The sequence below is a fragment of the Cryptomeria japonica genome, chromosome 8, assembly GCF_030272615.1.
Source record: "Cryptomeria japonica chromosome 8, Sugi_1.0, whole genome shotgun sequence".
In the NCBI taxonomy this organism is placed as follows: domain Eukaryota; kingdom Viridiplantae; phylum Streptophyta; class Pinopsida; order Cupressales; family Cupressaceae; genus Cryptomeria; species Cryptomeria japonica.
In genome coordinates this window covers 9,300,872-9,327,393 of record NC_081412.1, presented here as the reverse complement: position 1 = coordinate 9,327,393, position 26,522 = coordinate 9,300,872, and the positions used below count along the sequence as shown (strand labels likewise).

General features: G+C 33.8%; 2 protein-coding genes across 2 annotated transcripts; both read right to left on the bottom strand.

Moving 5' to 3' along the window:
* Positions 1–1,377: 1,377 nt before the first annotated feature.
* LOC131043502 (probable mediator of RNA polymerase II transcription subunit 26c) lies at positions 1,378–3,681 on the bottom strand. The gene is made up of 8 exons (XM_059210084.1): positions 3,570–3,681; positions 3,119–3,473; positions 2,874–2,942; positions 2,610–2,692; positions 2,301–2,374; positions 2,017–2,216; positions 1,775–1,871; positions 1,378–1,676 (listed from the first exon to the last, which is right to left on the bottom strand). The coding sequence occupies exons 2-8, from the start codon at positions 3,431–3,433 to the stop codon at positions 1,567–1,569; spliced, it is 948 nt and encodes a 315-aa protein (XP_059066067.1). The 5' UTR covers positions 3,434–3,473; positions 3,570–3,681; the 3' UTR covers positions 1,378–1,566.
* A 15,273-nt stretch (positions 3,682–18,954) lies between these two features.
* LOC131045958 (probable mediator of RNA polymerase II transcription subunit 26c) lies at positions 18,955–21,258 on the bottom strand. Its single transcript, XM_057979598.2, has 8 exons — positions 21,147–21,258; positions 20,696–21,050; positions 20,451–20,519; positions 20,187–20,269; positions 19,878–19,951; positions 19,594–19,793; positions 19,352–19,448; positions 18,955–19,253 (listed from the first exon to the last, which is right to left on the bottom strand). Exons 2-8 carry the CDS (start codon positions 21,008–21,010, stop codon positions 19,144–19,146), a joined length of 948 nt encoding a protein of 315 aa, XP_057835581.2. The 5' UTR covers positions 21,011–21,050; positions 21,147–21,258; the 3' UTR covers positions 18,955–19,143.
* Between the last annotated feature and the right edge of the window lie 5,264 nt (positions 21,259–26,522).

The window sequence follows — 26,522 nt, the reverse complement described above, 5'->3', positions numbered from 1 at the left end:
TATTATATACCTTTCACGATGAAACTGAGAACAACAAACTCATAAGGATGTGTATGCGGCTCAAAATGGTTGTTTATTAGAGCATTAAAAAATTAGTTTATAAAGTTTGGAAAGGATTCCAACAATGACCACATCCCTTTGGAATTCAAAATGAAAAATTTGGATGTGAATAATTACAATAAAATGAAAAATATATAAAAATACTATATTGTTTATTACTCCAACTTCGGAGGGTCATAACATTTTGCTTTAATGCTCAAAATCTAAATATTATTAAACTATTGGAAAGATCTGCAAGAGCTCTAGTTTTGGTCCCTTAAATCAAATTCTTATGCTTACCCTATTCAGTTTAATGGATTAACAACATTTTCCATAACAATGTGAATTACTGAAAGATTAAAATAACAAAAAAAAATGGATTCTCAATATTTTCCATAATCACTTGTTCCAACAACACTAGAGTGCTCCTAAATTGCTATTTGATCAATTAGTTTCAATTATTTTGTTTTTTTCATTTCTAATAAGCTTTTTCTTTTTTTTTCAATAACTAGTACAATAGAAAGATTTCTTTCAGACATTTAATTGCTCTTTACCTTCAATTAGATCTATAGGTGCAAAATTAATTTAGGTCGCATCTTTTGTCATGGATTTGAATCTTGAAAATTTAAATTTAAATATTTTAATTTTGCCTCATGGTTTCCTCCCTTTCTAGTTGTTATGAGTGAATTAAAGAGGCTCCTTTAGAATATGATGGTATATTGAAAAACCAAGGTCGTACTTTAGAAGAATCATATGGGATAGATAGAGGAACTTATTGACCACATATATAATTTGATGCAAGTTAGTAAAATAACTACATAAAAATTTTATAATCCTCTTAAGATCATACTATACGTTTTTTGCTCTAACATCAGCTCATCATTATTGAATCAATTCATGTAAGAGTTTCATTGACGAGAATTTCACTCCTTGTAATTCAATAATTTTCTTATTTAAGTGTTTATAAACATAGGTTTATTAGATAGGTCAAATTCTAGTTATTGTCGAATTTTAATTTTCATATCAAGTTTGACTCTATGCATGTATAGAATGGCCTCGTGCCCACAAAAATGAACAAGAAATCATACAATTTTACCATTTTACAAGTCAGTAAATTATAGAAAAATGAAGAAAAATAAAATTTACCGATTCTTTTTATAATCATTAAACTGTTCCACTTTATTTTTAAACTACGATAAAACTGATGCTTCTCCAAAGGCCGGCTGATCGTTTTTGCTAGTAATATAAGCGCTGATCGTTTTTGCTCGTAAATTACATTTGTTTGAGAGAAAACACCAAGCTAATTCAAAAAACCGTTACATTCAACGTCTCCCAAAGTAATTCAAAAAACCGTTACATTCAACGGTATCAGAAATAAACAAATTCTTACAAATTTAAATTGGTGTTTTGCCACCCGGTTTTGAGTGGGAAACAACCGTTACAAATTAAACTGGAAACATCTAATTATCCCAGGTAATCAAAGCATACATGCTTCATCTAATTGCTGGCATAATAAGCTGCCCAAATTCAATTCTTCATCCACTGGTGATGATGATGCTTTGCTAATCTCTTTGACCCATCTAATTGCTTAGGCAGGTCTTTGATTTCGATAAGCTGAACCGTGCGTTGCTTCTTCACTGCAGTTCAAATAATTAGAGATTCATTATGACTATTAGTAGGTCACCCACTTGATAATTCAGAAACAAGATCAAAATTAGTTCAAAGAAACACAAACCCTTTTCAGCTTGTCGGTACCCTTCTTGAAGCCTTCTCTTTGCTGCTTCAATCCTTTCTCTTACAGATTTATCATCAAGAGCAGGAGAGTTTGATTTCTGCATAAAAAACATGAAATATACATAACAGAAACATCCAACAAATATGGAATGCACATCATTTGTGCTTGAAACTTAGTAAATGTAATCAACATGCACATCAGATTTCAATTTTAAACTCTTCAATTCCATTTTGTTTGCTTACATGTGATGAAGGAAGTGGAAGAGAGCTAGGCTTGTTGAAATCTAACTTTTGGTGCAAATTCTGCTTCTGGCTTACAACTCGCCGTCTCCTATGATTGATCACAATGTGATTTTGAGCACCACTTTTTGTTTCTTGTTTGCTATACTGTCTGTCATCCAGTTTGAATGGCTGCTCTATTCTATGATTCTGGATTTGCTCCACTGAAAACAAAGGGAAAATTTATGTAAGTTGTGCTAATTTGGAAGGAGAAATGAATGGGAATAATTATTAGTTTGAGAGCACACCTGCGGCTGCCATGGTATCTACAGCAACTTCTCCAGCACTTTTCATCCATTCATCTGCAACTTCTCTCCACCTTCTGCAAAGTGCAATGCATGCCATTAAAAGTGCAACATATAAAAGCATAAAGCTGTTATGAATATCAAATATGCTTCCATCTCAATCCCTACAGCTATTGTGACCAAGAGAACCTGTTGATCAGGTAAAGCTGGAATTCATCAAGAAAATTAAACGTTTAGGTAGAAACACCATTTTCCCCTAAATTAAACATTTAAACAAGATTCAATTCTGCCAAGGGAGGAAACAAGATTTACCTGACAAGCTTCTTCGCCATGGAGCTAATTGGTTTGGACTTGTGCTTCTGCAAGCATTTGACATTTCTGCCAATCATAGTTTCCTGTATGTAATTTATAATTGAACAGTGAGAGAAGGTCAAAGAAATGTTAAATTAAACTCCACTTCCAGTTCCACCAAGAACAAGAAAATATATAAACCCAGTAGCTAATTCAACACGAAGCTGAAGCTAGATTGCATTATCTACAAACCCAATAACATGTAAACTTAGAATACTCATTTACCTTTAGGATTTCAATAGACAATGCCATCGACTCCAATCTTCTCAGTGAGTCGCCCAGTTGGTTTTCCGACTGTAAAGTGCAACACAAACATTGCTTCTTAACAGAAATGAACAAGCCCTAATTTCAATACCATTCAGCTTTCGATGTATTTGTAAATCCCAATTTCTTCAAACGAGCAGAAAAAATGAAAATTCACCGAGACATTAATGAAAAATGAGCAGTGCTGCAAGAAATGAAAGTCTTACCTCATCTTGATTTGAAAGAATGTGTTTTATATTGAACACCTCTTTCACTATTTCACATTCTTTAGGCACAGGCACAGTTATGGTTTGATAGCTATTGATCCTCTCTGCAATATCATTGACCTTTTTATGAATACCATCATCTTCATCTTCAGCAGATGATCTTGATGCGTAAACCATCTCTGCTATTTTATCCCTCCTCTTCACTAATTCCTGAGGGCAATCACACGCTGCAACATCGATTGCATGTTCAATCAAGCTGCATATATCACTCTCTGCGCTCTCAAAAAACATCCTCCATTCTTCTACCAATCCCATTTTAACTCTATGCCCTGCTATTTAACTTTGATTCTCAATCCTGCTCACAACATAATCAAATTTGAAACTTCAATACATTAAAAACATCAAATTACCAACCAAAAATTAGCAGTAGCAGCTTTTAAATTTTAGTCACCTCAAATTGAAACCGCTCCACGAAAATTCTGAGTAGACCAGAACTCAAATTCTTTTAAACCAATAGCGAGAATGCGAAATGGATTGAATTCGAAATTCAGGCAGAGAACTTTTTAAAATGGGCGTGGTACTGATTTTTTTTAAATGGGAGTGGTCTTGCGTTTTTCAAATATATGCTATTTTGGGCAATGCAAAGTCATTTTTGAAATATATTTAGTCACTCACAAGCACATGCATGTAAATATGTACATACCCGTGTAATCCTGCTTTACTCACTCACAAGCACATGCAAGTATAACAAATAGCCGTTGCCGAAAAGAATAGTTAAAAAGTACAACAGAACAATTAATTATAATCATTTGTGAATTCATTTATGCTTGGCCAATTATTGTTATTCTTCATGTTCCTTCACATATACCCTTCATTAGAAACTCAAAATTGTTTTTGATTTTTTAAATTCTTAATTATTTTTAATATTGTAATTTATTTATTTAATTTATTATATTTTAGATTATTTTTTGGTTTTTCATTTTTATTTTTTATTATATTTAATATTTTTTTAATTTTATTATTTGTTTATATTTTTTTTATTATTTATCATTTTTCCATTTTTAATTATTTTGTTCATATTTTTTATTGTTTTGTTTATTTATATTTTTTATTTTAAATTATTTATTTTTTAATTTTTATTGTTATTTATTTATTTACTATTTATTTTTTAATTTTTTTAAAGATTTGTTTTTAATAACATATGGGAGATTATTTTGATTGTCATTTTGCTTGTTTCTATCTACTATTTTGTGGGGAGGATTCCATGCGAAAGCATGCTTGACAACTAGGTCGCCAAGACCTCAACCCCTCGTGAGGTCCATCTTGATGGCATCTAGAATCTCACCAAAGGCTTATTTTGTTTCGCTTTTTTGAGTCTATCCATGTTTTGACCATTCTCCAACATGGGCCGTGGTATGTCATGTTGTTTTTGCTTGTTTTTCTGCCATAGTCAAGAGACTTCTTTGTCTCTGATGACAAGAAGCTGACGGTCTTGGTTTGGATTGAATTCCTCGATCCCCCTTTGTCATGTTGGTCATCTTTGCAAACTGTTGCACAGTCCATCGGTAAGGTTGTCTGTGTTGTCAAGAAGGTGACCAGTTTTATCATGCTCGCACTTAAAAGAGGGTTTGTGTAAAAGTTGATTTGTCTTGAGACCTCAAGGACACTATTGACTTTAAAATATGAGGTCTTTGCCACGCACAAAAAGTGCTCTATTTGAATCTATCCAATACTTGTTTTTCAGTGCTAGTTTTCGGAACACAAGCTTAAGGATTGCCTTTTAGCTGCCTTGCGAGTTAAGACCTCCTCTAAGGAGTCTAAACCTTCACACTCCTCTAAGGCCCCTAAAATTGATGAGGGTTGGGAAATAGTTGCTTGAAATTGGAAGAGTTCTTCATTTGCTTTGGCTTCACACAAGCCACAAGGTTCCAGCCTCAGTTTTAACCTCTTAGCCAAACTCTCTTTGCCATTCTTACAATCCATTCTAGACATTTGGAGGCTAGAAAAGGAGCTCCCAAAAAGTGTAGGGTGTCTTAGTTTAGCTTCTAGATGGCATCAATTTTTCTTTGCACAATAGCTTCTCCTCCCTTGGGAATAAGGATACCATGCATGAATTTGAATCATAAATTGTATGTCATGAAATATCTAAGGTCTTATCGACATCACCAAGAAGTATTCTGTGTGAGATACTTGATAGAAGTATCTTGGTTTTTGGTGCAGTCACGGTTGGGAGGGACCTTGAGGAGATGAACCCGGACCGTGCAACAGGAGTGAAACGAAACAAAAACAAGAAAAGTTGATGGAGGTAATGCAAAACTGATTGATTTATATCATGAAAACTAATTACAATCAGCCAACAACACGTGGGATAAAAGATTCAGCTCACTGGTCTGAATATATACAAGCTCAATTACAGTGTTGGACAAATCTAGGCTCCTTGATCTCAGGACAAATCTTCTATGTTCTCAAAAGTGTTTTCTAAAAGCTTAAATACATTGAATTATATGATCTAGATGGATCCACATCATCCCAAGGCAAATTAAAGGTAGATGGACAAAATGAAACGTGTAAACTAGCAGGTCCACTTTTGCTAAAAAGAATACTCCGAAAAATACAAAGGATGAAGTACGGACCAAAGGGAAGGTCGCCCACATGCCAAGGAATATTTGTAACAACAAACCGAATCTCCACAAGCTACAGAAAGAATGCTGAACGTTTTCTAATAGGAGAAAGGTCCAAGTGTACTACGGACTTCGGGTAAGGAAGATAATCATGTCCACAAGCAAAATCCAGGTCCACAAGATCTAGTGAGAAAATGTAGAAAGAAATGTTGAAACTGCAAAACAGAAAATAAACTGAAAAGAAATATTTTTGGTTGATGCAAGATTGCCAAGAAGAAGGAATGTTCCAGCACTAGGCTAGATGGTTTTTGCGTTCAGGAAGTCAATTCTTTTCCATTCATGTTTGCTCCAACATGTAGGATTATTTGGCCAAAGGGCTTGGTTTTCACTTCTAATCATGAGGTTAGGCAGGCAGGTGTTGCCACTCTCCTTGCACCATGTTGGCAGTCATCTATTGTGGCTCCTAGGTTACATCCTACTGAACAACTTTTTTGGATGGTTATGCCAATGGACACTCATTCCTTTGGGAACATTAATGTTCATGCTCCATGTGATGTTGTTGAGAGGATCTTATCTATGTCGATGGATTGCATATTCATTAACACCAAGTACTTGGGTGTTGTGCGAGGGTTTTAACATGGCTGAGGTTGTCTCTGGGAAAGAAGGTTTAATTCTTTTTCTTGGTTTTGTTTAAATGTATAATAAATTGGGGCTCTTTGATCCCAACACTAACCGACACCATTCCCATGACATTTGGCACATGTGGAGTGATTTCTTTGTTGAGTCATCCACCCATGTTGGCTCACATTCAACGGGTTTGGAATTTAGAGAGTCGTTGGACTCGGTAAATTGGGTGGTTTACTTGGTGGGATGGTGTCATTCAATGCAGAGATTTCTTTCTTTGAATGGTGTCATTCAATAATAATTTTTTACTATTATTTATTTATTAATTAATTTATTATATTTTAGATTATTTTTTATTTTTTATATTTTATAGTTTTACTTTATTATTTGTTTATTTATTTTATTTATTTTTAGGTCTTTGGGATTTGATCATGTAGCTTTTTTATGTTGCCAACATTTCAGATGAAACACCATGATCCTTCATGAGGGCAATAGAGCAAGTGAGAGATTAGGAGATCAGAAACATTGGCAACATCAAATTTAAGCTACATGGTCAAATGCAAATGAACTAAAAAATAAATCACTATGGACTGTGGAAGTTTCATGAATTTAATTATTTTAATTATTTTCTAATCTCCTTTCACATACTCTCTTGCCCTAATGATGGATCATGGTGCTCTCTCACTTGCTCTCTTTCGTTGATGATGGATCATGGTGTTTGATCTGAAGCTTGGCAACATCAAAAAGCTACATTGTTAAATCGAGAAGAACTAAAAACAAATCACTATGGACTGTGGAGGTTTCAGATTGATTTATTTATTTGACTTTTAGATTTTTTAAATAGTTTATATATATTTTTTATTTAGTTGTTTATTTTTTTAATTATAATTTTATTTTTTTATTATAATTTTAATATTTTTAATTTTTTAATTATTTATTTTTAAGTTTTTTTAAGATTTAGTTTTAGTAACACATGGGGGATTATTTTGATTGTCATTTTTCTTGTTTTTGTCTCCTATTTTTTTTAGTGTCTATTGTCATACTACAATTATTGTAAAATTCTTTATGTTTATTATGGTCTCAGCCAACCTCAGTCTAGTAATGGATGTTGATGTTGAAGCTTTGATGACTAGCGATGATAGCACCCCTAAAAGAACATCCTAGGAAATTTCTTCCCAAAGTATTTCACGATGTTCATCTTTTAGTACCCCTAATGTTGTTTTTCCCATTCAAGATTTTGATAGTGCATTCCTACGGCTTAAACAATTTACTTTGATAGGGTATTTGGTGGGGAGGATTCCACCTGAAAGCATGCTTGACAACTAGGTCACCAAGACCTTAGCCCCTTATTGGGTCCATCTTGATGCCATCTAGAATCTCACCAAAGGCTTTTCTTGTTTCATTTTGTTGAGTCTAACAATGTTTTGATCATTCTCCGACATGGGCCTTGGCATGTGATATCGTTTTTGCTTTTCTTTCAGCCATAGTTAAGAGAATTATTTGTCATTGATGACAAGAAGCTCAAGGTCTTAGTTTGGATTGAATTACTCAATCTGGCTTTGCCATATTGGTCATTTTCACAAACCATTGTCCAGTCAATTAGTAAGGTTGTTTGTGTTGTCAAGCCTGACTAGTTTCATCATGCTCGCCTTTGGAGGAGGGTTTGTGTACAATTTGATTTGTCTTGAGACCTCAAGGACAGTATTGGCATTCAAATATGAGGTAATTTTCACTCACAACGAGTGCTGTATATTAATCTACTTGATACTTGTTTTCAGTGCTAGTCTTCAATACATAAGATTAAGGATTTGTTTAGTTATTTTTTATTTATTATTTATGTATTTTTTTATTTTTCTTATTTTAAATTATTTTATTCATATTTTTATTATATTTTTAATTTTTTTATTCATTTATATTGTTAATATTTTTTGTTTTTATTTTTATTTATTTATTTACTATTTAATTTTTTAATTTTGTTTAAGATTTGGTTTTTATAACATATGGGAGATTATTTTGATTGTCATTTTGCTTGTTTCTACCCACTATCTATTTTTTTAGTGTCTATTGTCATACTGCATTTTTTGTGAAAGTCTTTATGTTTATTATGGTCTTAGCCAACCTTAGCCCAGTAATGGATGCTGGCATAAAGAACATCCTAGGAAATTTCTTCCCAACGTCTTTCATGACATACATCTTATGGTACCCCTAATGTTGTTTAAACCATTCAATATTTTGATAGTGCATGTTTTTGGCTTAAACAATTTACTTTGATAGGGTATTTTGTGGGGAGGATTCCACTCGAAAGCATGCTTGACAACTAGGTCACGAAGACCTCAACCCCTGATGAGGTCAATCTTGATGGCATCTAGAATCTCACTAAAGGCTTTTTTTATTTCGCTTTTTTTAGTCTAACCATGTTTTGACCATTCTCCAACATGGGCCTTGGTATGCCATTCCGTTTTTGCTTGTTTTTCTGCCATAGTCAAGAGACTTCTTTGTCTTTGATGACAAGAAACTCACAGTCTCGGTTTTGATTGAATTCCTCGATCTCCCTTTGTCATGTTGGTCTTTTTTGCAAATTGTTGCCCAGCCCATCAATAAGGTTGTGTGTGTTATCAAGAAGGTGAACAGTTTTATCATGCTCGTGCTCAGAAGAGGGTTTGTGTAAAATTTGATTTGTCTTGGGACCTCAAGGACACTATTGACTTTCAAATATGATGTCTTTGTCGCTCACAAATTGCGCTCTATTTGAATCTATCCAATACTTATTTTAAGTGCTAATCTTTAGAACACAAGATTAAGGATTGCCTTCTAGATTCCTTGCGAGTTAAGACTTCCTCTAAGGAGTCTGAACCTTCACATTCGTCTAAGGCCCCTAAAGTTGAGGAGGGTTTGGCAATAGTTGCTCGAAATAGGAAGAATTCTTCATTTGCTTTGTCTTCTCAGAAGCCACAAGGTTGCAGCCTCAATGTTAAGCTCTCAGCCAAAATCTCTTTTTCATTCTTACAACCCCTTCTAGATGTTTCAAGGTCAGAAAAGGAGCTCCCAAAAAGCCCAGGGTGTCTTATCTTAGCTTCTTGATGGCATCAATTTTTCTTTACACAACATCTTCTACTCTCTTGGGAATAAGGGCACCATACATGAAATTGAATCATGAATTGTATGTCATGAAATATCTAATGTCTTATCGAACTCACAAAGAAGTATTTTGTGCAATATACTTGATAGAAATGTCTTGGTTTATGGTACAGTCAAGGTTAGGAGGAACTTTAAGGAGATCAATACGGACCATGCAACATGAGTGAAACACAACAGAAACAAGACAAGATGAAGAAGGTAATGCGAAACTGATTGATTGATATCATGAAAACTAATTACAATCAACCAATAACATGCAGGCTACAAGAATCAGCTCACTGGTCTGAATACATACAAGCTCGATTACAGTGTTGGTCAACTCTAGGCCCCTTGATCTTAAGATAGATCTTCTATGTTCTAAAACCTGATTTCTAAAAGCTTAATTACATTGATTTATATGATCTAGAGGGATCCACATCAGCCCAGATTGAATCAAAGGCCGATGAAAAAAATGAAACGTGTAAACCACCAGGTCCACTTCCGCTAAAAAGAATACTCCAGAAAATCCAAAGGATGAAGTGCGGACCAAGGGGAAGGTTGTTCAAATGCCAAAGAATGTTGGAAGAAACAAAATGATGCTTCGCAAGCTATGAAAAGAATCCTGAAGAATTTCCAATAGCAAAAAAGGTCCAAGTGGTTCCGAAGTACTAATCCAGAAAACTGTGTCAAATTTTGAAAGCGATAACTTTCCAGAGAAAGATCCAAATGTACCGCTGAATTAGGGTAAGGTAGATAATAGTGTCCACAAGCAAAGTCTAACTCCACAAGATCCTGTGAGAATATTTAGAAAGAAATGTTGAAACTGCAAAATAGGATACAAACCAAAAAGAAATGTTTTTGGTTGATGCAAGATTGCCAAGAAGCAGGGATGTTCCTGCACTAGTTTAGATGCTTTTTGGGTTCAGGATGTCAAATTTTCTCCATTCATGTTTTCTCCAGCATGTAGGGTTATTTGCCAACGGCCTTGGTTTTCACCTCCAATCATGAGGTCAGGCAGCGAGGTGTTACCACTCTCCTTGCACCATGTTCGCAGTCTTCTATTGTGGCTTTTAGGTTAGATCATACTCAACAGCTTGTTTGGATCATTATGTCAATGGAAAATCATTCCTTTGGGTCCATTAATGTTCATGCTTTGTGTGATGATGTTGAGAGGATCTTTTCTATGTCGATGGATTGCATATTCATTGACACCAAGTACTTTGGTGTTTTGCGATGATTTTAGCATGATCGAGGTTGTCTCTGAGATAGAAGGTTTAATTCTTTTTCGATGGATAACTGGTGAACAAGAAGCCTAGTTTTGTACATGCATAATAACTTGGGGCTCTTTGATCCCAACACTAACTGCCACCATCCCCATGACATTTGGTATATGTGGAGTGATTTCTTTGTTGAGTCATCAACCCATATTGGCTCACATTCAACAGGTTGGGAATTTAGAGAGTTGTCTAACTCATCAAATTGGGTGGTTTACTTGGTGGGATGGTGTCATTCAATGGACAACTTGCTTTCTCAAGATTTATGGTCAATAAATAGCCATGTATCAATTGTAGCTGTATGAAGCTAGCTCCCTAGATCTCCTCCATGACATAGAGGTGCTTGTCATAAATCCTTTCTCTCCTACCCTATAGGTTAGGGTTGATCAGCTTCACAACGAGAAGCAAATTTTTGATAGCCATGTTGTATGTGGTGCCTAGATTAAAGCTAGGCTTCATTGACTTAAGGTTCAAGATCTCGCTCCCAAGAAATTCTTCTGGGCTCTTCAAGCACATCATTCCTCCTTGGGCATCAAGAGAATTAATAAAGGTCAGTCTATGCTCTTTGAGCTATTGGACATTCTCTAGATGTTTGTTTGTGCTATGTATCTATCTCACCATTTTTGCTTTCTCAAGATTTATGGTCAATAAATAGCCATGTATCGATTGCATTTGTATGAAGCTAGCTCCCTATATCTCCTCCATGACATAGAGGTGCTTGACATAAATCCTTTCTCTCCTACCCTATAGGCTAGGGTTGATCTACTTCACCACGAGAAGCAAATTGTTGATAGCCATGTTGTATGTGGTGCCTAGATTAAAGCTAGGCTTCATTGACTTAAGGTTCAAGATCTTGCTCCCAAGAAATTCTTTTGGGCTCTTCAAGCACATCATTCCTCCTTGGGCATCAAGAGAATTAATAAAGGTCAGTCTATGCTCTCTGAGCTATCGGACATTCTCTAGATGTTTGTTTGGGCTATGTATCTATCTCACCATTTATATGTATATGTATCTCTCTCTACCCTTATATCTACCCCTCTCTTTACCTCTCTCTATATATCACCTCTTATTTCTATCTTTATCTTTCTATATCTCCCTCTCCTCTCCAGATCTCTCTCTTTCTCTATTTCCATCTCCATCTCTATCTTTATTTTCAGCTCAACCTCTATATCCTCAATTCTTTCTTTATCTCTCTTAAGCTTCCCGATTTGATCTCTTCCTCTTTCTCAATCTCTCCCTATTATGAATATAACATGCCTATTGACAATGAAGTTTGATTATTTTCTTGGTTTAAAGATTTAAATTTAGTCATGTTTAGATCGCTACAAATGGACATACTTGATTTGAAGCTACCACTTCTCTATTGCGACCTTTGTTGTGAAAGCCACATCATTTTCTAAAATTTCTACCAACTGATCCCAACTATGAAAAATACAGTGATTTTTTCTAGTTGACCTTCCACAACTCTTCGACGTACCCATTGCACACTAAGGTGCAATTGCTAGTTTATGTAAAGTTTGGACACAATTTTACTCAGATCTTTCAACATTTTTCCTCACATGAGTAGTCTATCTAGTTGTCTTTTTATTTTATGTTAATTCATTTATGTTTGGCCCCTAGCCCAAATTCAGTAATTGGAGAGATACCTCCAATTTGTCAAGCTGCAGAATCCAAGAGAATTGTAAATATTCATGTTCCTTCACATATATTCTTCCTTATAAACTCAAATTTTTTTTTTTTTTAGTTTTTAATTATTTCTTTAATTTTCTAATTTATTATTATTATTTTGAATTTATTTATTTATTTAATTTTTTTTATTTTTTTAATTATTTTTAATATTTTATTTAATTTATTTAAATTTTTTATTTACAATCTACTTTGATAGGGTATTTTATCGAGAGGATTTTACTCGAAAGCATGCTTTGTAATTTTGTCACCAAGACCGAGGCCCCTCATGGGTTCCATCTTGATGGCATCTAAAATCTCACCAAAGGATTTTTATTGCTTCGCTTTGCTGAGGCTAATCATCTTCAAGCCATTCCTCAACATGGGCCTTGGTATGTCCGGTTGTCTTTGCTTATTTTTATCAATGTAAAAATAGGTTTCGAGTGGACCCAAAACCCCCAATAATAGGTTTTGAAAGGACCTGAAACCACCTATTATTTCCAGACATCTAGAGGCCTCTAACCAAGACGTTGTACGAGAGGTAAGAAAAGATTCACAACAACCAACTAGAAGCCAAATGTCAGTCAAACATTAGAAGATAGATGTTACATATTGGGCTGGATGCAGTGGTTCTCAGTGCAACACTCTAGTTAGGGTCTCATTGCAGTATGCTATGTTGTGCATCTGTGTGAACACGATCAAAATTCAAAATATATAGTTTATATATATGCTATGTCAACAAATGGTTTATATACAAAATATATATGCTATGTCAACATATAGTTTATTTTATTTTCTACAAAATATAAATTTTATATGGTGGCTTGCTAAGCTTTTTATGTGGGTGTGAGAAGGGATTGTTGAGTATGAAGGAATAGTTTAGGAAAGTACTCCTTAATCCAAATAAGTCATTTTCTTCTCGTGGAATGTCTTAAGAAAATTTAAAAATATATATAATCTAATTTAATATTGTCACATCTAAAGCGTGCCGAATGCACTTCGAAGATATGCTATGACATAAAGAAGATTGTTAAGGTGATGTCAAGTCTTGATCCATGAGGGTAGGAAAACATAGATGGATTGGTATAAAAGGTTCCATTCAACTTGGAGGAAATGGATAATTACCTAAGGGGATAATGTGAGATTGGATCATGTTAAAATTATGATACAAATAGCTTTGGAAAAGGGATGATGAAATGGTTAAGTATGGGAAATTGTAGAGATAGATATAACACCAAGGTAAGAACACTAGAACTAATTTTAGCACTATGGATTAATCCAAGACTCAAAATTACACTAAGAGGCACCCCTTACCTCTTAAATTAATTCCATAGGTGGGTTTATCCTCCAATATAGTGCCATTGGTTAGCTAATCATGTGAACTTCCATGATAAGTATGATTACCATACACTTTCATAACATGAGGAAATGCTAATTTCTTGGGAATGAAATAAGCAAAGATATGATTAAATAATATCTGATCGTAAATAGTCATAGAGTAATTAGGATTTGATCATACGGAAAATTTCTAGGAGAGCTACAATAGTTGTAACATCATGAATTAACAACATTAAAAAGTACACTGTGAATTAATTATGTAATGACATAAAAATTGAAAACATCATGAATTAATTATGTAACCATATAGGTTAAATATAATTTTATCAAGAAATCAATTTCAAATAGATAATATAATCACATAAATCATACATTTCAATGTCATTGATCTTGTTCTTCATCCAACTCTTTGTCTGTATTATCCAATCCAAATTCGACATTGTAAGGATTGGTCATATCATCATCATCGTTATTGATATCAGTTTCAGGTATTGTCATCATCCACATAGATATCATCTTCATGAACATTAAATCCTACATCATCATGATCTAGTGCATCCTCTTTGACATCTTCGTCAGACACATCATCAACTAACTCTTGATCCTGATCATCATATACATCATCTTCTAGTTCTTTGGTATCTTCTTCTTCCATCACATTATACTTTACCATCCTTCTTCTTGGATGATGTCTAACAACACATAACCAATCCGGTTTACTTGGAACCTCTACGTAAAATACTTGCTCACATTGTCTTGGAAGAACATAGGGCTCATTTCTAGATCGATCGATCGACCTTGTTTTAACCATGGTAAATCCTTTATCACGTTCAATAACAATTCTCTCAGGATCATTTTCTTTTAATCGTACCCTGTACCATTGGATGACAAACAGAACTAATTTGAAGGACTTAAAGTCACACTCAAATATATCATCCAAAATCCCATAGTATCAATTTTCTAAGACTTCTTGATGTATGTCGCTTCTAGATGAAACATTACTCACCTGAAAGACTGTAGTTATCCCAGAATGACAAGTATTCTTCGTGTCATCCAACTTTTTGATTCAAAATTTACGACCATTGCACCACATATCCTTGTGGTGTTTTACCTCTAATATGTCAAACATGTAAAAATTATTGCATCGTTAGTTGATAAATTCAATCAGTATAAAGACATATAATTAACAACTTTCCAATGGACGATAATCATGCCCCCATTCAGCGTGACCATGCCACCTACAAAAACAGGGGCATAAACCATTATCAAAACACATCCAGTGCTGCAATAAGTCTTCCCAATGAATTAATTCAACCGACATCCCTATTATAACTGCTTGTTCAATCAAATCATATTCAAAATCATATGTATAGCAATTAAAAAATATTTGGCAGAACGCCAACAAGTGCTAACCGTATACTCGTCAGCCCACAAATTAAGGTGGTGCTAACCATTTGCCTCTTGGCCCACAAATTTTTGTGTATGTTGAAATAGCGACGAAAATCAAGGAGCGTCTGAATTTTGATGAACGTCGAGCATAAATTTAAAATAAAAATAAAAATTTCACATTAAATATGTAGGTACTCGATGATACAATTAATTATTGGACTTTCATCAAAAAGGTTCATCGGATTTTGTAGTCAAATGAGTTAGTGTTAGTAGTAACTATATTGGAATATGGGTCTGCTCATTATCTTTTTTTCTCAAAAGAGTCTATTGGTAACAATTAGAGATCAACATATTCTCTATGTGTCTCCATCATTAGTTTTTTAATAGTTTCACAATCCTTAGTATTATGAAATAGATTTTTTTGAATCTCATGCCACATACCTATATCTTGTTGTGTCTTCTTTCACACCCTATTACTTCTTTCCCAGTGATTTTAAAACAAACTGGTTGACTATATTCTTCCCTACAAACTTACTGTTACTTTCACCTTTGACTTATTCACAAAATACACTCTCGTCCCTTTTGTTATGTGAATTTTTCTCCAAGAGAAAATAAGTGATGAAATGACCCTTTTATAATTAAAATGGGGGATAAAAATAAAGGATATTATAATTCTTTGGTTTAAAGAAAGGTTAATAAAGAATGTTTTTGAAAAAAATCTCTTAAAAGAGAGTTATAATTATATTTATTAAAGGGTGAATAAAGGTCACCTTTTCGAAAGGGTGTGATGGTTTGGAAACCACCCCTTAAAAGGTTATATAAGTCATTTATGTGAGACTGGGAAGGGGGCATGGAGATCACTCAAGGAAGAAGAAGAAGGTGGCTTGGTGGGCTATGGGAATGGGAGGAAATATAGGAATTTAGAGGGCACAAAGGAATGAAGGATAAGGTCATTGGTTGGCATGGGCATTGGAGAAGGGGAACACAACATGTGTCCAACTCAGGGTATGGTGTATACTCGAGAGTGTCCTAGCCAGGGCTGTGTTTATTTCATGTCGTGAAGGCATGCGAGGTTTTGTGTAAGAACCTGTCCTCCTGGAGTGTTTACTTGTCATAAAAGAGCCTAGACCTATGACTATTCCTTTGAATTGTAGATAATATGGTTGGTTCTATGTAAGAATCAGCTTCCTCTATGGCGTGCCATAGCCATAAAGGACCCAAGGCAACTGGAATCTTCTTGGAGTGAGAATGACTATTCCAAGTGCTCAAGATTAAGATAAGTATTGGAAAACCTCAAGTGATTCTATAAGATATTGATAATGCTTTATATGTGATTTGTTGATAATATGGTTATATTAAGTGGTTATGTTATTTGATTTATTGTGCTATCAAATTGCTTATTAATTATTATCGAATTATTACATGTTAAATTTATATAGTTACTTACATATAATTTAATGATAATTACTTGTAATTAATGAACTTTATATTAACATTTAATCTATTAAATCCGCTATAAATAATTAAATAAGTCTTGGAGAAAAGTTCCTTTACACCTTTCTACTTGAATTTTTCCTCAATTTTTAAAATATACTTGAAGGCACTTGCTAATGTTTCCATATCAAGGAATTCTGGTTTGGTTTGATTATACCTATTAAGCCCACTTCGATACTTCAAAACTGGATATTTCTCAGAATATTGGATGCCAATTTTCACCAAAAGTGCATGAAATGTGTTAGTATGTACACTTGAAGTTATTGGTCCTTCAGTTAGACAAATTGCGATTGTATATATTTTTATTCATAGGCTTCTTCAAGAAAATACTCTTCTTTTATGGGCTCGATGAATTCTCCCCATGTGATTTTTTCATCAAAATCTACATCAAATTCCTTTCCAACTTGTCCTTCCTTGGATGACAACTTAGGTTCCCATAATTGCTTCACACGACTCTTAGTTTTAAAGAGGAAAAAAGTGATTTTATAAACATCTAAGAAATGAGTGATAGAAAAATACCTTTCAAGTTTTAATAATAAGTCATCACAAACATCCACATTATTTTTTTCCTTCAAAAGTTGGGATATCAAAAATTACATACACCCTGAATGGAGTATGTCTACCAAATGGTGGGTTTGTTGAATTTATTTGTGAACTTCGATTTTCTAGCATTCAAGAGAATTGTTCCATCATTTCCTCATGTTGTTTGTTTAGTGAATTTTCAACCTGCATTTTAAATAGATCATCTAATATGTCAAGTTCTTAGTTAAACATTTGTGATCGTGTGTGTTTCAAAGGAAGGTAATAAGAAGGATATCTTGTTTCTAACCCAATTCTTTGGTATGTTGATCGTGTCCAATGGAAAGAGAACACAATCTATGATACTAGTAGTTTGAATTATTATTTTGGATTACAATGCTTAGTGTATAGCCTAGAGTATTATATACCTTTCACGATGAAACTGAGAACAACAAACTCATAAGGATGTGTATGCGGCTCAAAATGGTTGTTTATTAGAGCTTTAAAAAATTAGTTTATAAAGTTTGGAAAGGATTCCAACAATGACCACATCCCTTTGGAATTCAAAATGAAAAATTTGGATGTGAATAATTACAATAAAATGAAAAATATATAAAAATACTATATGTTTTATTACTCCAACTTCGGAGGGTCATAACATTTTGCTTTAATGCTCAAAATCTAAATATTATTAAACTATTGGAAAGATCTGCAAGAGCTCTAGTTTTGGTCCCTTAAATCAAATTCTTATGCTTACCCTATTCAGTTTAATGGATTAACAACATTTTCCATAACAATGTGAATTACTGAAAGATTAAAATAACAAAAAAAAATGGATTCTCAATATTTTCCATAATCACTTGTTCCAACAACACTAGAGTGCTCCTAAATTGCTATTTGATCAATTAGTTTCAATTATTTTGTTTTTTTCATTTCTAATAAGCTTTTTCTTTTTTTTTCAATAACAAGTACAATAGAAAGATTTCTTTCAGACATTTAATTGCTCTTTACCTTCAATTAGATCTATAGGTGCAAAATTAATTTAGGTCGCATCTTTTGTCATGGATTTGAATCTTGAAAATTTAAATTTAAATATTTTAATTTTGCCTCATGGTTTCCTCCCTTTCTAGTTGTTATGAGTGAATTAAAGAGGCTCCTTTAGAATATGATGGTATATTGAAAAACCAAGGTCGTACTTTAGAAGAATCATATGGGATAGATAGAGGAACTTATTGACCACATATATAATTTGATGCAAGTTAGTAAAATAACTACATAAAAATTTTATAATCCTCTTAAGATCATACTATACGTTTTTTGCTCTAACATCAGCTCATCATTATTGAATCAATTCATGTAGGAGTTTCATTGAGGAGAATTTCACTCTTTGTAATTCAATAATTTTCTTATTTAAGTGTTTATAAACATAGGTTTATTAGATAGATCAAATTCTAGTTATTGTCGAATTTTAATTTTCATATCAAGTTTGACTCTATGCATGTATAGAATGGCCTCGTGCCCACAAAAATGAACAAGAAATTATACAATTTTACCATTTTACAAGTCAGTAAATTATAGAAAAATGAAGAAAAATAAAATTTACCGATTCTTTTTATAATCATTAAACTGTTCCACTTTATTTTTAAACTACGATAAAACTGATGCTTCTCCAAAGGCCGGCTGATCGTTTTTGCTAGTAATATAAGCGCTGATCGTTTTTGCTCGTAAATTACATTTGTTTGAGAGAAAACACCAAGCTAATTCAAAAAACCGTTACATTCAACGTCTCCCAAAGTAATTCAAAAAACCGTTACATTCAACGGTATCAGAAATAAACAAATTCTTACAAATTTAAATTGGTGTTTTGCCACCCGGTTTTGAGTGGGAAACAACCGTTACAAATTAAACTGGAAACATCTAATTATCCCAGGTAATCAAAGCATACATGCTTCATCTAATTGCTGGCATAATAAGCTGCCCAAATTCAATTCTTCATCCACTGGTGATGATGATGCTTTGCTAATCTCTTTGACCCATCTAATTGCTTAGGCAGGTCTTTGATTTCGATAAGCTGAACCGTGCGTTGCTTCTTCACTGCAGTTCAAATAATTAGAGATTCATTATGACTATTAGTAGGTCACCCACTTGATAATTCAGAAACAAGATCAAAATTAGTTCAAAGAAACACAAACCCTTTTCAGCTTGTCGGTACCCTTCTTGAAGCCTTCTCTTTGCTGCTTCAATCCTTTCTCTTACAGATTTATCATCAAGAGCAGGAGAGTTTGATTTCTGCATAAAAAACATGAAATATACATAACAGAAACATCCAACAAATATGGAATGCACATCATTTGTGCTTGAAACTTAGTAAATGTAATCAACATGCACATCAGATTTCAATTTTAAACTCTTCAATTCCATTTTGTTTGCTTACATGTGATGAAGGAAGTGGAAGAGAGCTAGGCTTGTTGAAATCTAACTTTTGGTGCAAATTCTGCTTCTGGCTTACAACTCGCCGTCTCCTATGATTGATCACAATGTGATTTTGAGCACCACTTTTTGTTTCTTGTTTGCTATACTGTCTGTCATCCAGTTTGAATGGCTGCTCTATTCTATGATTCTGGATTTGCTCCACTGAAAACAAAGGGAAAATTTATGTAAGTTGTGCTAATTTGGAAGGAGAAATGAATGGGAATAATTATTAGTTTGAGAGCACACCTGCGGCTGCCATGGTATCTACAGCAACTTCTCCAGCACTTTTCATCCATTCATCTGCAACTTCTCTCCACCTTCTGCAAAGTGCAATGCATGCCATTAAAAGTGCAACATATAAAAGCATAAAGCTGTTATGAATATCAAATATGCTTCCATCTCAATCCCTACAGCTATTGTGACCAAGAGAACCTGTTGATCAGGTAAAGCTGGAATTCATCAAGAAAATTAAACGTTTAGGTAGAAACACCATTTTCCCCTAAATTAAACATTTAAACAAGATTCAATTCTGCCAAGGGAGGAAACAAGATTTACCTGACAAGCTTCTTCGCCATGGAGCTAATTGGTTTGGACTTGTGCTTCTGCAAGCATTTGACATTTCTGCCAATCATAGTTTCCTGTATGTAATTTATAATTGAACAGTGAGAGAAGGTCAAAGAAATGTTAAATTAAACTCCACTTCCAGTTCCACCAAGAACAAGAAAATATATAAACCCAGTAGCTAATTCAACACGAAGCTGAAGCTAGATTGCATTATCTACAAACCCAATAACATGTAAACTTAGAATACTCATTTACCTTTAGGATTTCAATAGACAATGCCATCGACTCCAATCTTCTCAGTGAGTCGCCCAGTTGGTTTTCCGACTGTAAAGTGCAACACAAACATTGCTTCTTAACAGAAATGAACAAGCCCTAATTTCAATACCATTCAGCTTTCGATGTATTTGTAAATCCCAATTTCTTCAAACGAGCAGAAAAAATGAAAATTCACCGAGACATTAATGAAAAATGAGCAGTGCTGCAAGAAATGAAAGTCTTACCTCATCTTGATTTGAAAGAATGTGTTTTATATTGAACACCTCTTTCACTATTTCACATTCTTTAGGCACAGGCACAGTTATGGTTTGATAGCTATTGATCCTCTCTGCAATATCATTGACCTTTTTATGAATACCATCATCTTCATCTTCAGCAGATGATCTTGATGCGTAAACCATCTCTGCTATTTTATCCCTCCTCTTCACTAATTCCTGAGGGCAATCACACGCTGCAACATCGATTGCATGTTCAATCAAGCTGCATATATCACTCTCTGCGCTCTCAAAAAACATCCTCCATTCTTCTACCAATCCCATTTTAACTCTATGCCCTGCTATTTAACTTTGATTCTCAATCCTGCTCACAACATAATCAAATTTGAAACTTCAATACATTAAAAACATCAAATTACCAACCAAAAATTAGCAGTAGCAGCTTTTAAATTTTAGTCACCTCAAATTGAAACCGCTCCACGAAAATTCTGAGTAGACCAGAACTCAAATTCTTTTAAACCAATAGCGAGAATGCGAAATGGATTGAATTCGAAATTCAGGCAGAGAACTTTTTAAAATGGGCGTGGTACTGATTTTTTTTAAATGGGAGTGGTCTTGCGTTTTTCAAATATATGCTATTTTGGGCAATGCAAAGTCATTTTTGAAATATATTTAGTCACTCACAAGCACATGCATGTAAATATGTACATACCCGTGTAATCCTGCTTTACTCACTCACAAGCACATGCAAGTATAACAAATAGCCGTTGCCGAAAAGAATAGTTAAAAAGTACAACAGAACAATTAATTATAATCATTTGTGAATTCATTTATGCTTGGCCAATTATTGTTATTCTTCATGTTCCTTCACATATACCCTTCATTAGAAACTCAAAATTGTTTTTGATTTTTTAAATTCTTAATTATTTTTAATATTGTAATTTATTTATTTAATTTATTATATTTTAGATTATTTTTTGGTTTTTCATTTTTATTTTTTATTATATTTAATATTTTTTTAATTTTATTATTTGTTTATATTTTTTTTATTATTTATCATTTTTCCATTTTTAATTATTTTGTTCATATTTTTTATTGTTTTGTTTATTTATATTTTTTATTTTAAATTATTTATTTTTTAATTTTTATTGTTATTTATTTATTTACTATTTATTTTTTAATTTTTTTAAAGATTTGTTTTTAATAACATATGGGAGATTATTTTGATTGTCATTTTGCTTGTTTCTATCTACTATTTTGTGGGGAGGATTCCATGCGAAAGCATGCTTGACAACTAGGTCGCCAAGACCTCAACCCCTCGTGAGGTCCATCTTGATGGCATCTAGAATCTCACCAAAGGCTTATTTTGTTTCGCTTTTTTGAGTCTATCCATGTTTTGACCATTCTCCAACATGGGCCGTGGTATGTCATGTTGTTTTTGCTTGTTTTTCTGCCATAGTCAAGAGACTTCTTTGTCTCTGATGACAAGAAGCTGACGGTCTTGGTTTGGATTGAATTCCTCGATCCCCCTTTGTCATGTTGGTCATCTTTGCAAACTGTTGCACAGTCCATCGGTAAGGTTGTCTGTGTTGTCAAGAAGGTGACCAGTTTTATCATGCTCGCACTTAAAAGAGGGTTTGTGTAAAAGTTGATTTGTCTTGAGACCTCAAGGACACTATTGACTTTAAAATATGAGGTCTTTGCCACGCACAAAAAGTGCTCTATTTGAATCTATCCAATACTTGTTTTTCAGTGCTAGTTTTCGGAACACAAGCTTAAGGATTGCCTTTTAGCTGCCTTGCGAGTTAAGACCTCCTCTAAGGAGTCTAAACCTTCACACTCCTCTAAGGCCCCTAAAATTGATGAGGGTTGGGAAATAGTTGCTTGAAATTGGAAGAGTTCTTCATTTGCTTTGGCTTCACACAAGCCACAAGGTTCCAGCCTCAGTTTTAACCTCTTAGCCAAACTCTCTTTGCCATTCTTACAATCCATTCTAGACATTTGGAGGCTAGAAAAGGAGCTCCCAAAAAGTGTAGGGTGTCTTAGTTTAGCTTCTAGATGGCATCAATTTTTCTTTGCACAATAGCTTCTCCTCCCTTGGGAATAAGGATACCATGCATGAATTTGAATCATAAATTGTATGTCATGAAATATCTAAGGTCTTATCGACATCACCAAGAAGTATTCTGTGTGAGATACTTGATAGAAGTATCTTGGTTTTTGGTGCAGTCACGGTTGGGAGGGACCTTGAGGAGATGAACCCGGACCGTGCAACAGGAGTGAAACGAAACAAAAACAAGAAAAGTTGATGGAGGTAATGCAAAACTGATTGATTTATATCATGAAAACTAATTACAATCAGCCAACAACACGTGGGATAAAAGATTCAGCTCACTGGTCTGAATATATACAAGCTCAATTACAGTGTTGGACAAATCTAGGCTCCTTGATCTCAGGACAAATCTTCTATGTTCTCAAAAGTGTTTTCTAAAAGCTTAAATACATTGAATTATATGATCTAGATGGATCCACATCATCCCAAGGCAAATTAAAGGTAGATGGACAAAATGAAACGTGTAAACTAGCAGGTCCACTTTTGCTAAAAAGAATACTCCGAAAAATACAAAGGATGAAGTACGGACCAAAGGGAAGGTCGCCCACATGCCAAGGAATATTTGTAACAACAAACCGAATCTCCACAAGCTACAGAAAGAATGCTGAACGTTTTCTAATAGGAGAAAGGTCCAAGTGTACTACGGACTTCGGGTAAGGAAGATAATCATGTCCACAAGCAAAATCCAGGTCCACAAGATCTAGTGAGAAAATGTAGAAAGAAATGTTGAAACTGCAAAACAGAAAATAAACTGAAAAGAAATATTTTTGGTTGATGCAAGATTGCCAAGAAGAAGGAATGTTCCAGCACTAGGCTAGATGGTTTTTGCGTTCAGGAAGTCAATTCTTTTCCATTCATGTTTGCTCCAACATGTAGGATTATTTGGCCAAAGGGCTTGGTTTTCACTTCTAATCATGAGGTTAGGCAGGCAGGTGTTGCCACTCTCCTTGCACCATGTTGGCAGTCATCTATTGTGGCTCCTAGGTTACATCCTACTGAACAACTTTTTTGGATGGTTATGCCAATGGACACTCATTCCTTTGGGAACATTAATGTTCATGCTCCATGTGATGTTGTTGAGAGGATCTTATCTATGTCGATGGATTGCATATTCATTAACACCAAGTACTTGGGTGTTGTGCGAGGGTTTTAACATGGCTGAGGTTGTCTCTGGGAAAGAAGGTTTAATTCTTTTTCTTGGTTTTGTTTAAATGTATAATAAATTGGGGCTCTTTGATCCCAACACTAACCGACACCATTCCCATGACATTTGGCACATGTGGAGTGATTTCTTTGTTGAGTCATCCACCCATGTTGGCTCACATTCAACGGGTTTGGAATTTAGAGAGTCGTTGGACTCGGTAAATTGGGTGGTTTACTTGGTGGGATGGTGTCATTCAATGCAGAGATTTCTTTCTTTGAATGGTGTCATTCAATAATAATTTTTTACTATTATTTATTTATTAATTAATTTATTATATTTTAGATTATTTTTTATTTTTTATATTTTATAGTTTTACTTTATTATTTGTTTATTTATTTTATTTATTTTTAGGTCTTTGGGATTTGATCATGTAGCTTTTTTATGTTGCCAACATTTCAGATGAAACACCATGATCCTTCATGAGGGCAATAGAGCAAGTGAGAGATTAGGAGATCAGAAACATTGGCAACATCAAATTTAAGCTACATGGTCAAATGCAAATGAACTAAAAAATAAATCACTATGGACTGTGGAAGTTTCATGAATTTAATTATTTTAATTATTTTCTAATCTCCTTTCACATACTCTCTTGCCCTAATGATGGATCATGGTGCTCTCTCACTTGCTCTCTTTCATTGATGATGGATCATGGTGTTTGATCTGAAGCTTGGCAACATCAAAAAGCTACATTGTTAAATCGAGAAGAACTAAAAACAAATCACTATGGACTGTGGAGGTTTCAGATTGATTTATTTATTTGACTTTTAGATTTTTTAAATAGTTTATATATATTTTTTATTTAGTTGTTTATTTTTTTAATTATAATTTTATTTTTTTATTATAATTTTAATATTTTTAATTTTTTAATTATTTATTTTTAAGTTTTTTTAAGATTTAGTTTTATTAACACATGGGGGATTATTTTGATTGTCATTTTTCTTGTTTTTGTCTCCTATTTTTTTTAGTGTCTATTGTCATACTACAATTATTGTAAAATTCTTTATGTTTATTATGGTCTCAGCCAACCTCAGTCTAGTAATGGATGTTGATGTTGAAGCTTTGATGACTAGCGATGATAGCACCCCTAAAAGAACATCCTAGGAAATTTCTTCCCAAAGTATTTCACGATGTTCATCTTTTAGTACCCCTAATGTTGTTTTTCCCATTCAAGATTTTGATAGTGCATTCCTACGGCTTAAACAATTTACTTTGATAGGGTATTTGGTGGGGAGGATTCCACCTGAAAGCATGCTTGACAACTAGGTCACCAAGACCTTAGCCCCTTATTGGGTCCATCTTGATGCCATCTAGAATCTCACCAAAGGCTTTTCTTGTTTCATTTTGTTGAGTCTAACAATGTTTTGATCATTCTCCGACATGGGCCTTGGCATGTGATATCGTTTTTGCTTTTCTTTCAGCCATAGTTAAGAGAATTATTTGTCATTGATGACAAGAAGCTCAAGGTCTTAGTTTGGATTGAATTACTCAATCTGGCTTTGCCATATTGGTCATTTTCACAAACCATTGTCCAGTCAATTAGTAAGGTTGTTTGTGTTGTCAAGCCTGACTAGTTTCATCATGCTCGCCTTTGGAGGAGGGTTTGTGTACAATTTGATTTGTCTTGAGACCTCAAGGACAGTATTGGCATTCAAATATGAGGTAATTTTCACTCACAACGAGTGCTGTATATTAATCTACTTGATACTTGTTTTCAGTGCTAGTCTTCAATACATAAGATTAAGGATTTGTTTAGTTATTTTTTATTTATTATTTATGTATTTTTTTATTTTTCTTATTTTAAATTATTTTATTCATATTTTTATTATATTTTTAATTTTTTTATTCATTTATATTGTTAATATTTTTTGTTTTTATTTTTATTTATTTATTTACTATTTAATTTTTTAATTTTGTTTAAGATTTGGTTTTTATAACATATGGGAGATTATTTTGATTGTCATTTTGCTTGTTTCTACCCACTATCTATTTTTTTAGTGTCTATTGTCATACTGCATTTTTTGTGAAAGTCTTTATGTTTATTATGGTCTTAGCCAACCTTAGCCCAGTAATGGATGCTGGCATAAAGAACATCCTAGGAAATTTCTTCCCAACGTCTTTCATGACATACATCTTATGGTACCCCTAATGTTGTTTAAACCATTCAATATTTTGATAGTGCATGTTTTTGGCTTAAACAATTTACTTTGATAGGGTATTTTGTGGGGAGGATTCCACTCGAAAGCATGCTTGACAACTAGGTCACGAAGACCTCAACCCCTGATGAGGTCAATCTTGATGGCATCTAGAATCTCACTAAAGGCTTTTTTTATTTCGCTTTTTTTAGTCTAACCATGTTTTGACCATTCTCCAACATGGGCCTTGGTATGCCATTCCGTTTTTGCTTGTTTTTCTGCCATAGTCAAGAGACTTCTTTGTCTTTGATGACAAGAAACTCACAGTCTCGGTTTTGATTGAATTCCTCGATCTCCCTTTGTCATGTTGGTCTTTTTTGCAAATTG

Bases quoted from the DNA above. Each gene is read 5' to 3' on its own strand.
- LOC131043502 (XM_059210084.1), bottom strand. From the start codon at position 3,433: ATGGGATTGGTAGAAGAATGGAGGATGTTTTTTGAGAGCGCAGAGAGT. The intron at 2,943-3,118 runs GTAAGACTTTCA...TGCACTTTACAG, and splicing joins TTCTTTCAAATCAAGATGAG to TCGGAAAACCAACTGGGCGA. The intron at 2,217-2,300 runs GTGTGCTCTCAA...CTTTGTTTTCAG, and splicing joins AGATACCATGGCAGCCGCAG to TGGAGCAAATCCAGAATCAT.
- LOC131045958 (XM_057979598.2), bottom strand. From the start codon at position 21,010: ATGGGATTGGTAGAAGAATGGAGGATGTTTTTTGAGAGCGCAGAGAGT. The intron at 19,952-20,186 runs GTAAATCTTGTT...TGCACTTTGCAG, and splicing joins ATGGCGAAGAAGCTTGTCAG to AAGGTGGAGAGAAGTTGCAG. The intron at 19,794-19,877 runs GTGTGCTCTCAA...CTTTGTTTTCAG, and splicing joins AGATACCATGGCAGCCGCAG to TGGAGCAAATCCAGAATCAT.